The 19,717-nt window shown below is 29.5% G+C and overlaps 1 protein-coding gene across 9 annotated transcripts in view; it reads left to right on the forward strand.

The window, feature by feature from the left end:
• Positions 1 to 219: 219 nt before the first annotated feature.
• LOC115888226 (proton channel OtopLc) overlaps positions 220 to 19,717 on the forward strand; it is a 93,706-nt gene continuing 74,208 nt past the window's right edge. For 7 of the 9 annotated variants that reach the window (XM_030907866.1, XM_030907868.1, XM_030907876.1 and 4 more), the window contains exons 1-2: positions 220 to 426; positions 13,657 to 13,784. In XM_030907866.1, coding sequence (XP_030763726.1) covers positions 13,704 to 13,784 — 81 coding nt within the window. In that variant the 5' untranslated portion in view covers positions 220 to 426; positions 13,657 to 13,703. Of the gene's footprint in view, positions 427 to 12,259; positions 12,349 to 13,656; positions 13,785 to 19,717 lie in introns of those variants that run through there. The other 2 variants (XM_030907867.1, XM_030907869.1) reach the window with 2 other exon arrangements.

Raw genomic sequence — 19,717 nt, forward strand, 5'->3', positions numbered from 1 at the left:
TATAAATATTAATTATAATAATAGAACTAACTGTTTTTAATGAAATAATGAAAAATAGGTATGTAGAAAAAATAATCTTAAGAATAAGAATATGCCAATGTATTAAGAATTGAAATATGCATTTTTAGTATAGGAATTTATAAAAATGAATCTGGCAACGTAGCAAGAAACGCATAAACACACCAGTCTACAAGAAGTGATTCCTGCTAGATACCGCTATATACCGCGGAAACCAGCATTTTGGTATGTTGGAAAAAACTCTCTTCTAGCTTAGCTAGCGACTTTAACTTAATGTTGATTTAACGAATGTTCTGTATATATTTAGACTTTTTAAAGTCTCGGTTCTTTGTTTAACTGAAGTAAAGGATCAGTGACGAAAAATAAGTGCTTCGATTTGTGTAGATGCAATCCGATGAAAATGAAGAAGTAAGTAAACTTAAATTAATATTATGTTATATGAAATTTTAATACCAAATAGAGAAGAGTTTTTAATTATAAAATTTGATATCAAATATTTCACAAAACCATCAAAACCTGTTATTTAATTATAAACAATTAGACATAATGATATACTTGAATGGTAATAATTTTATTTTATCAAGGTTGTCTAGGATGTATTTTATACCAGTCATGAAAAAAGGAATTAGGTGGGTTTATTTGTTAATTGCATAATTTTCAATTTTTCTAAGAATTTATTTTCTTTGCATTTATTTCAAATATAAGTGAAAGAAAAATTAGTTTTAAAGTTTATAGGGATAGATTATATTTAAAGTTATTAGTATAGAATGAACGGTTGTTTTTAAGAAATTTTATTTGTTATTAAAGTTTAAATCATACGTAATTCTATCATTTATCCATTTTGATAACACAAAATATATTTTAACTATTAGTGATTGTAAATACTACTTTTTAATCATTTGCGAGCCCTGGTATATTCGCAAAATATTCGCATAAATTTAGCGAATTCGAATGCGACTGTGAACAAAAAATATGCTAATATTCGCGAATGCTAATAAGGATATTCGTTACATCGCTATTTATTATATTAGGTATTCGCATTTTTCTAATCACAATTAATATTTATATAATTTAATAACTTTTTGGTTTAATTTTTTTTAAACAAGTAGAAAATTATAAACAAATATGTATAATAAGCAATTACTATATTGCAGAGGAAACTTTGAAATTTTAATTTATAGTATTTTAAAACTTCAAAAGATTTTACTAGTAGGTACCTAGATAATGGTAAATTTTTGCATATTTTATTTTATATTAAACTAGCATGTACCAGCGACTTCGTTCGCCTCGAATTAATAATTTGTAATGGCGATGATAAGCAAAGCAATAAGAATTTCCATTAACATACAAACTGGATAAAATTTTCTCACATTTATGTCAGCATAAGAAAAAACAATATGGCGATATTATTATATAACTTGGTAATATTTGAGGGGTAGTTTCATCTCGTTGGAATTTGACTTTCGAAAAATCCGTTTGCGAAAAGTAAGCTTTTTACGTCAAGCAGTTTAAGCAGAATCGTTGTTAAGAAATTACCCAACTTTTTGGAACACCCTGTATGATTTTTTAAAAAATTTTGAAATATGTAAAAAAACCCGAAGCGTTTTCCCGAAAGACTAACCTTTTTTTAAATAACAAATATTGTAATATTTGAGGGGCGTTTTCACCCTCTTGGAATTTGAGATTCGAGAAACCCCTCCTAATCGAACTTCTATACCCCAAAGTCAATCCGTTTGCTAAAAATCAGTTTAAACGTCAAGCAGTTTAAGCAGAATCGTGATTACTCAATGGTCATATTTTATGAAACATCCTGTATAAATTTATAAAATATCTTAAAATATGTAGAACAACAAAATAAAATATACGTGTTTAAGAGTTTTTTCGAAAAACTCACAGGATTTTAAATAAGAAATATTTTAATATTTGAGGGATAGTTTCACCCCCTTCGAATTCGAGTTTCGAAAAATCTCCTTCTTATCGAACCTCTACACCCTAAAGTCAATCTGTTTTCCAAAAATCAGTTTTTTACGTCAAGCGCTTTAACCAGGATCGTGATTAATCCATGACCAGATTTTTCGAAACACCCTGTATACATTTTTAAAAAATCTTAAAATATGTAAATATTATTCCTAATCTTAATTTGAAAACCGCATTTCGCTAGCTACTGTAATTTTGGAGTTACGATTTTTTAAAATTTTTAACTCCCTCCCATACCCCCTTACCAACCCCCCATCCTCACCAAAAACTAATAGCCAGATTCTCGGGTGCCACAGTATTTTTGTGCCAAATTTGGTTAAAATCGGTTCAGCGGTTGGACAGACGGACGGACAGACAGACAGACAAACAGACACCATGAGAATATTTTGTATTTAGGTCATTTATGACCCAAGTACAGTTCGTCTGCTGGATCTGTGTCTATGAAAGGAATGCGGACAAAAAACATTTAAATAAACAGCAATATATTTTATACGTCGACTTAACGAGTACGTCACCGCAAATCGCTCCGCCCACTCATTTTATTGGCTACTTGCAAATTTGTCGAATTTTTATTGATGGGACGCGTCGTCTATTTTTTTACGAAAAACATCGAGAGAATATCGTTCCCCTCACACAGATACCCCGTAGCCACAGAACGGACAGACGTACTGTAACTCATTTTGAGTGAAATTAAAAAAACTTTTTTTTTGGTATGGTCGGCTAACTAGGTAGTTGGAAAAATAGCTAAAAATGATAAATCTGTAATTTTGAACAGATTTATTTAATTTAAGTGTGAACACCTATATTTACAATACTTATGAGATTAAACTAAAAATATGCATCAAAAAGCATTAAACAACTGGCGTAGGGCAAGTTCTTTTCCCAGTTTTACGGTAATCAAGTTCTAGCCAGATTTACGCAAAATATCAGTTTGGATGTTTTCAGCATCGCTAGTATCTCGCAAGCGATTCGATCGTCGCGACGCTCGGCGTCGGCATGCGTCCTGCGTCGCCCTTTGTTACAAAACAGGTGTTTGAAGGGGGAACTCCCTTCCCTTCATTTGTACCCCCTCACAGTTGCACTACTTGTTTTTGTCGTATAAATTATAGGTTTTAGTTGATATTCTCGATATAGACTTTTTTAAAACTCCGCTATAATACACATTGTATAGTACTACTTTAACCGACACGGAATATTGAACATGGAGTGTCAAGTTGATATTCACGGGCATAACAGGATATCGGTGGTTTTCATCTATATTTATTTTATAAATACTAGAGAAATAAATATGGTTGCAAAGTCTTCTATGTTATATAAATACAGGGTGGCCCATCGAAAACGTTTCGCAAGACATAACGGCCAGGATATTAGTTTTTTTTCAAAAAATCCAAGAACACGTCAATTTTGTTTGTGAGGGGGACAACTTTTGCCCCAAAAATGATTGCAAAATCTTCAACCCTCTAAGCGGGGGTGTCATCCCCCAATTTTTTTCAAATGGGAAGGGGTGTCAAGTGGCACCGCAATGAAAAGAGCTTTCTATTCTCTATATTTCCCCGCTTCGTTTTTGAAAATCGGTCAAGTCATTGAGAAAATATGAAGGATTGAAATTTGAAAAGTTTATTTAAACATTTATCAGAGTAAATGATAAGGATAAATTCCTTCGACCAATTTGCTGTTTTTTCTTATTATTTCTAGATGTTTAGGCATTTTTTCACTTGCCACAATGTTGAATGATCAGGTGCGGTCTCAATATCGTTAAACTGACCCACAACAGAATTTCCAAAAATACCAGCCCGCGACGATCAAAATCGTCTTCGTTGAGTTCTTGTACCAACTGAATTTTGTACGGGTGGAACTTGTGTTTTTTTAATATCGTTTGGACACTTGTACGATTCACACCGGTCGCCGTCTCATTGGCTAATTTTCTTGTACTCAGCGTACTATCCATGGCAACTTGGCCCAATACGAATACTTCCATAGCTTCATTTACTACAGGATTTTCCCTCTGCCTCTTTTTATTCATAACGGAACCAGTTTCGTGAAATTTTGCTACTAAATCACGAACAATTTTGCCATAAAGGTGTTTGTCTGGATGGCGTTCATTGAATATCTGCGCAAACCGATTGCCACATTCTTTATTTTTCACAATAAAGTTCGATTATATCCACTTTTTCTGCAAGTGAGTACACCATAATTGTTAAAAAGTTTAACGATATTGAGAAGAACTTCAACGCACAAGTCACAGAACAGCTATCTAGCAACTACCGCACCACATCGTTCAACCTTGTTGCAAGTGAAAAAATGCGTAAACATCTAGAAATAATAAGAAGAAACAGCAAATTGGTCGAAGGAATTTTTCCTTATCATTTACTATGATAAATGTTTAAATAAACTTTCAATCCTTCATATTTTCTCAATGACTCGACCAATTTTCAAAAACCAAGCGGGAAAATATAGAGAATAGAAAGCTCTTTTCATTGCGGTGCCACTTGACCCCCTTCCCATTTGAAAAAAGTTGGGGGATGACACCCTCGCTTAGAGGGTTGAAGATTTTGCAATCATTTTTGGGGCAAAAGTTACCCTCACAAACAAAATTGACGTGTTTTTGGATTGTCTGAAAAAAAAATTACCCTGGCCGTTATGCCTTGCGGAACGTTTTCGATGGGCCACCCTGTATAGATTTCAAGCGATGTTTTAATATGGACTTACTTTTGGAACTAAATACCCATTGTATACCTAATACTACCTAATTGAGAGAACGAGAATCTCGATCATTAAAATCGGTGCAAGTAAAGTTTTTATCTGGTGTGTAATAAAAAAGCTTAGGCCTTTAGTCCATGACGTCACACGTAAGCTATTGGTTCTTTTACTTTAGGCGGTGCTGATGTCTCGGAGACTATACCTAAGATAATTCTACTATAAGTATAATTTTCTTTGACTATACATTCTTAAAAAAGACAATTTGAATTTAAGTTAGTGTCAGGTTGATTATGATACCAATAAGAAGCAACTGCTCCATTTTATCTATTTTTATTTTTTATTTCATATATGTTGTATAAACATATTTTTTTTACGATCGTGCAAAAAGTAGCTATTTTTACACTATCTATGGTGTGCATGCATTGGTTAATTTTTAAGAGTAGTTAGGTTAGATTGTGAGGAATGGAAACCCACTTTTTTTATTTCACCAGTAAAATGGTTTTTTAATTCGTTACTTTTTGATTATACATGTTCCTATACCTAAAATAAATAGTTTTTAAGTTATTTAAGATTTAGTTTTAAAGGGTATATTTTTTTGTTCTTTAACCAGTAGCTTATGACTTTAAACGTCATGCCATGTAAAAACTATATCTGGCCATGCCATATTGCCTATTAACTATATTTAAAATATTTTTAATAGGAAAGATCTCGTTGTGAAACAGTGATGTGCTAAAAATCTCCGATCTAGATATTGTAGTACTCTAGAAACTTCTAATGCACGCTCAGCCTGGAACACCCTTTATAGCGTTGTATAGATATAGAAAAGCGTTGTTATTTTTTTGCATAGTGTATGTACTGATGGTAACTACTGATGCAGTTTAAAATAATTACTTTAACCTTCACGAGTTATGATTCTACAGTTTATGTTTATTAAATGTGCAAGAAAAATAATTATATTTTATAACATTTTTTAGTATTTTCATTTATGTAATTCCAGTCTTCCATTTATATAATTCCATTTTAAAACTAATAATACTAAAACCGATCTATAGATTTTATATTTAAGTTCTCAGTACCAGTGCTTGCATATATTATTATGCACTGTTTAGAGAAAATCAATTTATAGAATTACTAGCGTGTACCAGCGACTTCGTTCGCGACGAATTAATCATTTGTAATGGTGATGATAAAGCAAAGCAAGAATTTTCATTAACATACAAACTGGATAACATTTTCTCACATTTATGTCAGCATGAGAAAAAATAATATGGCGATATTATTATATAACTTGGTATTTGAGGGGTAGTTTCATCTCGTTGGAATTTGACTTTCGAAACATCCGTTTGCCAAAATACGTCAAGCAATTATTTAAGCAGAATCGTGGTTAAGAAATTATCCAACTTTTTGGAACACCCTGTATGATTTTTTAAAAAATATCAAAATATGTAAAAAAACCAAATAAATTATGCTTGTCCAAGCGTTTTCCCGAAAGACTAACCGTTTTTTAAATAACAAATATTGTAATATTTGAGGGGTGTTTTCACCCTCTTGGAATTTGAGATTCGAGAAACCCCTCCTTATCGAACCTCTACACCTCACAGTGAATCCGTTTGCCAAAAATCAGCTTTAAACGTCAAGCAGTTTAATCAGAATCGTGATTACTCAATGGTCATATTTTATGAAACACCCTGTATAAATTTATAAAAAATCTTAAAATATGTAAAACAACAATATAAAATATACTTGTTTAAGAGTTTTTCCGAAAAACTCACCGGTTTTTAAATAAGAAATATTTTAATATTTGAGGGATAGTTTCACCCCCTTAGAATTCGAATTTCGAAAAATCCCTTCTTATCGAACCTCTACACCCTAAAGTCAATCTGTTTTCCAAAAATCACCTTTTTACGTCAAGCACTTTAAGCAGGATCGTGATTAATCAATGACCAGATTTTTTGAAACACCCTGTATACATTTTTAAAAAATCTTAAAATATGTAAAAAAAAAAATATTCGCGTTTAAGCGTTTTTTCAGAAACTTGACCGTTTTTTAAATAAAAAATATTTTAATATTTGAGGGACAGTTTCATCCCCTTAGAATTCGAGTTTCGAAAAATCCCTTCTTATCGAACCTCTACACCCTAAAGTCAATCTGTTTTCCAAAAATCACCTTTTTACGTCAAGCACTTTAAGCAGGATCGTGATTAATCAATGACCAGATTTTTCGAAACACCCTGTATACATTTTTAAAAAATCTTAAAATATGTAAAAAACAAAATAAAATATACGTGTTTAAGCGTTTTTTCAGAAACTTGACCGTTTTTTAAATAAAAAAATATTTTAATATTTGAGGGACAGTTTCATCCCCTTAGAATTCGAGTTTCGAAAAATCCCTTCTTATCGAACCTCTACACCCTAAAGTCAATCTGTTTTCCAAAAATCACCTTTTTACGTCAAGCACTTTAAGCAGGATCGTGATTAATCAATGACCAGATTTTTCGAAACACCCTGTATACATTTTTAAAAAATCTTAAAATATGTAAAAAACAAAATAAAATATACGTGTTTAAGCGTTTTTTCAGAAACTTGACCGTTTTTTAAATAAAAAAATATTTTAATATTTGAGGGACAGTTTCATCCCCTTAGAATTCGAGTTTCGAAAAATCCCTTCTTATCGAACCTCTACACCCTAAAGTCAATCTGTTTTCCAAAAATCACCTTTTTACGTCAAGCACTTTAAGCAGGATCGTGATTAATCAATGACCAGATTTTTCGAAACACCCTGTATACATTTTTAAAAAATCTTAAAATATGTAAAAAACAAAATAAAATATACGTGTTTAAGCGTTTTTTCAGAAACTTGACCGTTTTTTAAATAAAAAAATATTTTAATATTTGAGGGACAGTTTCATCCCCTTAGAATTCGAGTTTCGAAAAATCCCTTCTTATCGAACCTCTACACCCTAAAGTCAATCTGTTTTCCAAAAATCACCTTTTTACGTCAAGCACTTTAAGCAGGATCGTGATTAACAATGACCAGATTTTTCAAAACACCCTGTATACATTTTAAAAATCTTAAAATATGTAAAAACAAAATAAAATATACGTGTTTAAGCGTTTTTCAGAAACTTGACTGTTTTTAAATAAAAAAATATTTTAATATTTGAGGGACAGTTTCATCCCCTTAGAATTCGAGTTTCGAAAAATCCCTTCTTATCGAACCTCTACACCCTAAAGTCAATCTGTTTTCCAAAAATCACCTTTTTACGTCAAGCACTTTAAGCAGGATCGTGATTAATCAATGACCAGATTTTTCTGAAACACCCTGTATACATTTTAAAAAATCTTAAAATATGTAAAGAACAAAATAAAATATACGTGTTTAAGCGTTTTTCAGAAACTTGACCGTTTTTTAAATAAAAAAATATTTTAATATTTGAGGGACAGTTTCATCCCTTAGAATTCGAGTTTCGAAAAATCCCTTCTTATCGAACCTCTACACCCTAAAGTCAATCTGTTTTCCAAAAATCACCTTTTACGTCAAAGCACTTTAAGCAGGATCGTGATTAATCAATGACCAGATTTTTCGAAACACCCTGTATACATTTTAAAAAATCTTAAAATATGTAAAAAACAAAATAAAATATACGTGTTTAAGCGTTTTTTCAGAAACTTGACCGTTTTTAAATAAAAAATATTTTAATATTTGAGGGACAGTTTCATCCCCTTAGAATTCGAGTTTCGAAAAATCCCTTCTTATCGAACCTCTCTACCCTAAAGTCAATCTGTTTTCCAAAATCACCTTTTTACGTCAAGCACTTTAAGCAGGATCGTGATTAATCAATGACCAGATTTTTCGAAACACCCTGTATACATTTTTAAAAATCTTAAAATATGTAAAAACAAAATAAAATATACGTGTTTAAGCGTTTTTCAGAAACTTGACTGTTTTTAAATAAAAAATATTTTTTTAATATTTGAGGGACAGTTTCATCCCCTTAGAATTCGAGTTTCGAAAAATCCCTTCTTATCGAACCTCTACACCCTAAAGTCAATCTGTTTTCCAAAAATCACCTTTTTACGTCAAGCACTTTAAGCAGGATCGTGATTAATCAATGACCAGATTTTTCGAAACACCCTGTATACATTTTTAAAAAATCTTAAAATATGTAAAAAAAAAATAAAATATTCGCGTTTAAGCGTTTTTCAGAAACTTGACCGTTTTTTAAATAAAAAATATTGTCAACCCGCTTGGAACTGGAATTTCGAAATATCCCTTCTTATCGAACCTCTACACCCTAGAATCAACCTGTATGCCAAAATTGAGCTTCTTACGTTGAGTGATTTGAGCAGGATCGTGATTAATCAGTATGTCAGTCACTTAAGGATTTTATATATTAGTATAGATTATTAAATTTTAGATATAAAAAAACTTGCTAAGTTGTTTGGATACACAATCAAAACTAGATAGATTGATGACTTTTTTCATTTTCTCCTTATTTCAGATCTCCACTATTTCAAACGGAACACCCTGTATTTTATATTAAAAATCAACACAGCTTTTACCTAACTTTGTGTTTTGTTAAACAATTCCTTCGCAATTTTATTGTATAATTTTTGGATTTTTGAAATAAAACTCATGATTTGCTTTGTTTCTTTGAGGCGTCTGTCATTTAGTATTACATTTCTATCTTTCTATTATATACTTTTCATTTAGCAAATTATAATTAATACGGTGATGAATAAAGGGTTAATAATATACTGACCTTTCGGCCAAATGTTTATAGATTTACTTAAAATATCATGAAAGGGGGATGGGGTATATGTCTCTTTATTTTCCAGTAATAACAACAGCTCTAATTCAAGTTTAGCGATGCGAAAAATTTACAGGTCACTGGACCCTTCAAATAATAACACAGTATATTTTACAGTCCAGTAACGACAATAGGAACTATATTTTTAAATATTGAAAAAGCATTACTTTTGAAGCACGAGTTGTTTGTTTAACTATTTTGTAGCTATATTAACAGTCTCGATTCGACAGTTATATCGACTGTATGATAAAAAAATATGGTTAGTATCGGTCTAGGGATGATATTTGCTTCCAGTGCAAAACAGTCTAAAAAGGTTTAGATTAAATCAATTGATCGTTGAATTCTCTCTTCTTTTATGCAACGCCACGAGGCTCTAAAATTTAGCTCCTGCCATATTTCGGTATTTGGGGACCCTTGTTTTACAGTCCAAAGGTTTTCATCCGCTCTTCAAAGTGAACGAATGAGTGTGAAGACCGATAGATACTACCTCAGATCTATTTTTAAGCATCCATTTTTATGGACACCAAAATGTAGCATTATACTCAAGGGGGAGGATTATTGACAGCTTACTAAAAATACTTGCGGTTTGTGAGGGTGTCTAGAGCTTTTAGAAGTTAGTTTGTTTTAGAAGTAATCTTTGTTATAAATATACCGAGTTTTATGAAAAAGATCGACAGTTTTGTATACAGGGTTGTTAACCACATACGACACGGAGTATTGTAGCTAAACGATGAGATTTTTACAAATTGTAAGTTTTGGGTTCGATGAAGGACTATTAGAGGTACAATTTAAAAATAATTTTACAAGATACAGAGTGTCCCAAATAAGTAACACCCTGTATATTATTACATTCTTAGTTTCTACGATTAAAATAAAGGTAAATTTGATTAAGATTTATTATACTTAAACCTTACCGTTTTTGAAATATTTTCAATTTTGTGAAATTGCAGTCAAAATTTTAAGGCTTCATTTCTCCAAGGGTATCAACGTTTTTAATACTAAATATTTACTGAAGTTTATTTACTGATCAGTTATTGTGTTGCAATAATAAAAATAATACTACCTTATACAGAGTGTCTAAAAATTTATTTTAAATAATTATTAGCTTCAAACGGCAATAACTTGTTTAATTTAAATGGAACACCCTGTATATTTTACGAGAATCAGATGCACAATTTAATTGTCTATCAAATTATATTATACCATTTTTTACCTATCTCTTTAAGTTTCCGTAGAAAATGCATTTTCTTGTAATTTAGAACTTATTTATCAATATACCCATGGACTATTGACATTTTAGATTATTTTTAAAGATGTACCAAATTTTTAAAGAGTACAGATACTAATATTGTCGATATAATTCGTTTATTTCATTAAAAAATAAAAAAAACTGTTTAAATATTTGTTAAAGAGGACCAATTAATATGATTCCAGTATTCAAACTACAGTAACTGACTGTTTGCGTTGATTAATAATAATTGCTCCAAATACTAAAAAACTGTATTTTGTATGGGCATTAGACAGTGTGATAAAAAGTAACACCTTAAAAATGATATTTCATTTTTTAATAAATGCTTATTTATAACAACAGAGACTTTAATTTGATAACTTATTATTATATTGATTTCTGACTCAAATCCACATTTATTTATAATAATTTATTAACGAACACAATTAAGTATGTAATTAATTAGTATATGGGCGGAAATAATGGTGTTATATTTAATTAATGGTATACTCTTTTATAAAAATTTAAATAGTTTTCTTTTTTGCATACAAATGGGCTAGTAATATTATCGTTTTGCTAAAACGATAATATTACTAGTCTGTACATTTTGTACATTTGTTGCTTTAAAAACAATCTAAAATGTCAATATTCCATGGATATATTGATAAATGAGGTCTAAATTATAAGAAAATGCATTTTCTACGAAAACTTGAGGGATAGGTAAAAAAATGGTATAATACAATTTGATAGACAATTTAATTGTGCATCTGATTCTCCTAAAATATACAGGGCATTCTATTTAAATTAAAGAATTGAAAATATTTGAAGCTAATAATTATTTAAAATAAATTTTAGAAACTCTGTATATTTACCTATTATTTTTATTATTGCAACATAATAACTGATCAATAAATAAACTTCATTAAATATTTAGTATTAAAAACATTGATACCCTTGGAGAAATGAAGCTTTAAAATTTTTACTGCAATTTCACAAAATTGAAAATATTTCAAAAACGGTAAGGTTTAAGTATAATAAACCTTAATCAAATTTACCTTTATTTTAATCGTAGAAACTAAAAATGTAATAATATACAGGGTGTTCCATTTAAAAAAATACAACTTTGATATTTTTTATTTATTTGGGACAATTTTTTAAAATTGAAAACTGGAAACGTCAGCCGGTGAAACAGGAAGTAACCGAAAATAATTAAATACGTCAATAAATCTCGATTTATGTCATAGACTCACCTAACAAATCTCGTTTTTCATATAAAAAAAAAAACAAAAAAGATTGAAGGTGAATTGAAAAACACCCGGTATGCAATGAATTTCTTGTGACCCAGTATAATGCCAATGAAATTTGAATGCGGTTTTCTCTGAGGTTTTCTGGGTGGAAGCCTTCAGTGTGAGTGGGATTTTGCCCTGGAATGCTCCATGGCCGATGCGCATTGTCGCTCTACAGCAACACGTCATGTCGTAAAGTGGCAGCGGAATCGTCGTCGATTTTGTGGTGGGTCAGTGAAATCCAGCAAAACTGGAAAAGTGGGCCCAGAGAATTTTAATTTGATTTAACCGTTTTCTTATGTGACAGTGTATCTAGGTAGTTAAAATGGGTTAGTTAATTGTATTAATTAATGAATCGGCAAGTATATTCAAGTGATAATTATGTTATTATAAATAGTGTTTTTATAATATTATGCGCAGGTAACATATCTGAAAAAATTATCTAATATTATCTGAGTGCGTCAATTTTTTGGAACTTAGAAAATGCTGTATTTCTGGCCTAAAAAATTGTTGACCTAGATCTAGAGTTGATAACGTTTGATACAATATTCAAATGAAATATTTTGATGTTTAAGTAAGTTTTGATGTAAAGTGTTCTGTGTAACTATATTTTTATATTCTCTTTTATATATAATTTCTAAATTGTATTTTCTGACACTTTTTGAATGTTCTTTAGACAAATTTTAATACTTTTTGATAATTTAATCTAAAAAAGTCTATTCAAGTTTACTAAACGGTTAAATATTACAGTTATACAGGGTGGTCCGAACTGCATTCCGGAAACTTGGGCAGCATATTCTGCAGTTAAAAATAAGTAAAAAGTTCGTATAAATGTATGTCCTAAAATACTTAGTTTCTGAGATACAGGGTGTAGAAGTTTCATTTTTATTTCGATTTTTTCCAAATAATTTCGGAAGTAACGTGAATATTTGGATGAAAATTGGTGTCTGGAAGTTTTTTGACATGAGAAATTTGATTTTGATGTCAATATGACTCCTACTAGTAAAGAAGTCTTCTGTTATTTTCTTTAGGGCCGCTTATATAGGGCATTATTCTTGCGAAGGTATTTAGGACCTTTGTTGCTCTTTCTACAGTCTTAGTAATATGAACTTTCATAGTCATATTTCATATTTTTATTTATATGTACTCCTAAGTATTTGACTGATTCTTGACCTATTATTTATATGTTTTAAACGGCGATTTATACATGCTTTGTTTTCCTTTCTGCTATCGGCAACACTGCTTCGGTCTTCTGTGGAGCTAAGGTAGTTTTTTTTTCTTTCCAACCAAAAAACTAGTTACGCCTCGATTTACGCCACTGAATTCTACGTCAAAATGTCTTTGGGACTCAGTCTTCACCTTTTCAATAAGTTAGAAGATCACCGCGATACGAGGGGTTGAGAAAAATGCTAGGGAAGGACAAATCTGTGTGTGGCATCTTTAGTTTTATAAAAAAAAGTAGCACAGGGATGTGAAAAGCGGATCTTTGTACTTCTAGTCATAAACGAGAAACCCTGTAAAATATACGAATATTGGACACCCTGTACTACTGCAATAAAATGTTACTTAATATTTTTTTATTATATTATCTTATGAATTAGTATATCTTGAAACAGAATGAGAAATTACGAAATTAGTTGCAGAAGCGGAAACGATGTCCTCGTTGAGATAACGATGTGGAAGAATGCTGAAGCATAAGGTTCAGGAGCGACAATGCGGCGAGACATTAAGAAACGCAGATTTGGTTAAATGTCGTGTTAGAATAGTAAGTTTGATGTTGACGATATCGTATCATTTTTCTTTCTAACTTAAACAGTGATTCAAGAAATAGTTGCTTAATAATAATAATAAACAGGACTTTAATTGTAAAAAGTGAAAATATTACATTATAATTATGCCGTACAATCGAAAAAAAAAATCAATAAATCAATAAATCAATAAATCAATAAATCAATAAATCAATAAATCAATAAATCAATAAATCAATAAATCAATAAATCAATAAATCAATAAATCAATAAATCAATAAATCAATAAATCAATAAATCAATAAATCAATAAATCAATAAATCAATAAATCAATAAATCAATAAATCAATAAATCAATAAATCAATAAATCAATAAATCAATAAATCAATAAATCAATAAATCAATAAATCAATAAATCAATAAATCAATAAATCAATAAATCAATAAATCAATAAATCAATAAATCAATAAATCAATAAATCAATAAATCAATAAATCAATAAATCAATAAATCAATAAATCAATAAATCAATAAATCAATAAATCAATAAATCAATAAATCAATAAATCAATAAATCAATAAATCAATAAATCAATAAATCAATAAATCAATAAATCAATAAATCAATAAATCAATAAATCAATAAATCAATAAATCAATAAATCAATAAATCAATAAATCAATAAATCAATAAATCAATAAATCAATAAATCAATAAATCAATAAATCAATAAATCAATAAATCAATAAATCAATAAATCAATAAATCAATAAATCGATAAATCGATAAATCAATAAATCGATAAATCGATAAATCGATAAATCAATAAATCGATAAATCGATAAATCGATAAATCAATAAATCGATAAATCGATAAATCGATAAATCAATAAATCAATAAATCAATAAATCAATAAATCAATAAATCAATAAATCAATAAATCAATAAATCAATAAATCAATAAATCAATAAATCAATAAATCAATAAATCAATAAATCAATAAATCAATAAATCAATAAATCAATAAATCAATAAATCAATAAATCAATAAATCAATAAATCAATAAATCAATAAATCAATAAATCAATAAATCAATAAATCAATAAATCAATAAATCAATAAATCAATAAATCAATAAATCAATAAATCAATAAATCAATAAATCAATAAATCAATAAATCAATAAATCAATAAATCAATAAATCAATAAATCAATAAATCAATAAATCAATAAATCAATAAATCAATAAATCAATAAATCAATAAATCAATAAATCAATAAATCAATAAATCAATAAATCAATAAATCAATAAATCAATAAATCAATAAATCAATAAATCAATAAATCAATAAATCAATAAATCAATAAATCAATAAATCAATAAATCAATAAATCAATAAATCAATAAATCAATAAATCAATAAATCAATAAATCAATAAATCAATAAATCAATAAATCGATAAATCAATAAAACTACTTAAATTATTACTACTTACTCGGTTATTTTGGAGTTATTTGAAAAATGGTAAAGAGAAAATATGTTTCTTTTATCGAGATCTACCAGCTGCTAACTTTCAAATGAAATACGAGTAGCTCTAAAACTCTTAAAAACATAGTTTAAATATTATATTGCATTTGGTAAGGCTCACTAGCTCTATCTATAAAGAAGTAAACAATCATTTAAATCAATGCATGAACGATTCGAGGTGTAACGCGAACGTAGTCGCGGGAAAAAGCTAGTATATGATAATTTTGGTGAGGTCAATTTTTAGACGTCATTTACTAAAAAATGACATAAATCTTGTCAAAAATTAACAATAATTATTTATGGAAAGAGTAAAAAAGGATAGAACATTTACAGTCACACAAATATATTTCTAAAATATTATTTTTACTCAAATTTTAAACTACACCATTTAAAATTATTTTAACATAATATAAAAATAAATCACGATCTTCTGAAGGCCAACTGGCAGTAAACGCCACTAAAAAATAAAGAAGAGTACATGCAAAATAAATGACATCTAGGTCTGACATCGCCAAAATTACAATCGGTTGTCATTCTCCAGCCTTCTTTGACACCATTATTTTTCGATCGTATGGTACTAATTGGATTATCGTTTCATTATAACTTTTGGAAAAATATTTTTTATAGCCAACATAATAAATATATTTCGGACATAAATTAATTATCTGTTTCTTGAATAACTAACATTTCCTGTTATTTTCCTTTATTAATGTTACTCTCTCCAGGTACTACTTTGATGAATCTATCAAAAAATATATATTCTTTCTATCTGAATTTTTAAGACTGTATTAATGTTGCTGGGGATAATTCGGCTAAAAACTTCGGCTTAAACTTATTCTCAGGGTCTCACATCTAGAATTATAAACACGGTACGCTTGAGGTACTCTCCAATAACTGGATTCTCACTTTGCTCAGTTAGCTTCAATTTCTCTTGGGTGAGAACATTTTTTCTGGATCTTTATTTTCTTTGAGTCAATATAGAGAGTGGCCAATTATTCTCCTACTGAAGACTAATGAACACAAAGCATCAACAAATCTTTAAATTTAAATTTATACTACGAGGTATAACCTATAAGATAATATCTTTTTAAATTTCTCTCAAAAAAAGCAGGAAATAAATGAAGCTTTTGTAATATTATAAGAGACTATTTTCTACCGCATAAACATAAATCATGTTTATTTATTCTCCCAAGTGAAAAATTTATTATGAAATTGATTAAAACATCCTGAAATATTTCTCGGAAAATAATTCAATAGTTAATAATAATAATAATAGTTCCCGTATATAGCGTTTAACGCCTTGGGAGTAGCAAGTTTTTACTAAATTACCGAAATTACTTAGCCGAATTGTTTCCAGCGATATATGTTTTCTCGTAAAAATCAGTTTTTGGTATTCAATTGCTCGTTCGATGTACTTCCTGGAGAGCCACTGTGTATAAGTAGTCAATCTATTTTCACTTTAATTCGCCTATTAGTAAATAAAAACGTATATCGATGCATGCTTAAAAAGAAATAGTAAATCATATTTATATACTAAGTGACATTGAAAATGCAACACCCATTTTTCACTGATTTTGATGTTATTACAAATTTTGTTGCAAATATTATTCCTAATCTTAAATTGAAAACCGCGTTTCGCTAGCTACTGTAATTCTGGAGTTACGATTTTTTAAAATGTTTAACTCTCTCCCATACCCCCTTACCAACCCCCCACCCCCACCAAAAACTAATGGCCAGATTATCGGGTGCCACAGTATTTTTGTACCAAATTTGGTTAAAATCAGACGGACAGACGGGCAGACAGACAGATAACATGAAAATTATTTAGGTCATTTATGATCCAAACAACTCACTTTGAGTGAAATTAAAAAAAACTTTTTTTTTGCCGATCTTAATAGCCTACCATACCCGTTGGTATGGTCGGGTAATAATCTGTATATATAATACCATCAATGGCATAGTATACAGGAAATTAAGTGATTTGTAATAAGTTTAACTTGTATAGTGAGTCCCAGGTTAAAAAAGCAAATGTTGGTATGTGTAATTTTGACCTAATCAATTACCGCAGTATACAGAGAAGACAAGGCTACTAGTAACATAGCAAGTTGCCGGACGAATTTACGTTTACCCGTTTTGCGTTCGTACTCGAGATTCACTGCCGGCTAGTCGGCTGGCCAGGCAGTACGCAGTTGCTGTTGTGCTTGGACGGGTCGGTCGTGACAGACTAGGAATACGACGCGTGGAGTGCCGAGTATTTATTATTTTCATTTTAAGTGTTTACCTTCACTTAAGGTAACATTTAAAATAAAAATACTTAAATATTTATTATTTGAGTGTGTTTACAAGGCAAAACTAAAAATAAATAAATTCTCTATACCCAAAAAAACTAAAATATTACTCTAAATAAAAAAAAGGTATAACAAGTGTTCAAAAAGACCATCTTCTTGTGCTAGACATAATAGTTTGGAAAGCCTCTCGTATTTTTACTTGAAGCTCATCCAGATTATTAGCCCTATTATGACCATACACTTTGAATTTTACATAACTCCACAAAAATAAATCATTGGGAGAAAGATCTGGTGATCTAGCGGGCCACAAAATAGTTCCATGTCCACTAATTAAACGGTTGGGAAAAGTATTGTTCAAATATTCTTGAACAATACGGGCATTGTGGGCAGGACAACCACCTCAGCAATTTGATTACTTGAAAACGTGGGATTTTGATCCGCGATAGCACAAATGAACACCTGCTTTAACTCCTGTTCTTCATTAATCAACACATCATCATTAATCACACATTTTGTGTTTTTGTGGGAACACGCACCCATGTCTTTCAAAATTATTAATAACTCTTGATACAGTAAGTAAAGATGGAATTGGCCTGTTTACAAAAGTTTGTGGAAAAATTGTTTGTATCCCGTTAAGACCTATTTTGGAAATACCATTTTACAATTTGAATGTTCTCACGAACTTCGTAAACATCCATTATTTTACTTAAAAAATAAATTTTACACGAGAACTGTCGCGAGAACCTATGTATTCGTTTTGGCTATTAAAACACGAATAAATACAAATTCTGAAACATTCTTATCACATATCTACCTATTTTTATTTTATCGCATTTTTTCGCCTGCTTTTTATCCGGCGGACGGGTATACGCTAATTCGTCCGGTTCTGCCTATGTTACTACTACGGTGCACAGTGCTTCGTCCCATGGACAAAAATCGAAAAAAATGTTAAAATTTACTAATATCTGAATATGTAATTTTATACTTATAGCAATGTTCAACCATCCTGTATATTAGTTTTCATAAACAGCGTTATTTTGTAAGCAAATATTTTCACTAAAAATAAATTTTGCGATCATTATCTTATATCAATGAAAAGAATAACATTCATAGTAGTTCTGTATATGGAGCTAAACGTAAACGAGTTAGTACGTACATAATTAAAAGCCACTATGGATATTGTTAAACAAGGTATGTACTTTAAATTTATTTCTAAACAAGTTCGTGATTCTTTAGTTTTTATTTATTTTTTAAGATGATTCTTAAATGGGTATAAAAATTTTACGTTTTCAAACTTCAAAAAGGTATTTAAAAAAAAACATATCAAAACATATCGTATTTATTGAATATTTATGTTGTCATATTCATACACTTTTAATTTTTGTATAGTTCACCTGCGTCTGCTTGCGACGAACTTTATTTTATAATACTTTTCAGATGGAGTAAAATTGATAAGCAATGCCGATCTAGTTTATACTTGGCTTGGTCATAAGGACAAGAACTCAAAATTATTTGTATTTCAAAAAATGTGTTCTTTATTAGATATTGATGAACCTTCCAGTCAAATGAGACCATTTGTGCCTGAAAAAGCCCACTATTTTGGAGCGAAACGTCGCATAAAAAAAGTTTCCATCTTTCAATTCATTATAAAACCTCATACCCAAGAAAACGAAAAAATAATATATTGATATGGTCTATTAAAGAGGTAACTATTAACATCCGAACCCCTCAGACCAACAAAAAGAACAGTAACAAGGCGAAAAAGTAACATATTAGAAAATGATGTACGGAAATATCTTATATGTGAGGATATTTCATCTACCTGTGATTTGGATACTATAAATTTGGAAGATTCTGTCAGCAATGATTCTTCTGAATCAGAGTAGTTACGATCTATGCATTTTGTTGTCCTAAAGTAAATTTATAGTATCTTAAGTTTTTTTTTAATTAAATATAGCATTAATGTTTCTTTTTCATTAAAGAAAAACATTTTTATCTTATATTGGCTTATATTGTAGGAATCATGTTCTAATGTTATTCCAATTCTTTTTCATCACAGGGATTTATTTAATACTTACACCGTTTTCATACTATAAATTATTATTTCCTTAGATGGAACACAGC

The sequence above is a fragment of the Sitophilus oryzae genome, unplaced genomic scaffold (assembly GCF_002938485.1).
Source record: "Sitophilus oryzae breed Bouriz unplaced genomic scaffold, Soryzae_2.0 scaffold_690_pilon_pilon, whole genome shotgun sequence".
Taxonomy (NCBI): Eukaryota; Metazoa; Arthropoda; class Insecta; order Coleoptera; family Curculionidae; genus Sitophilus; species Sitophilus oryzae.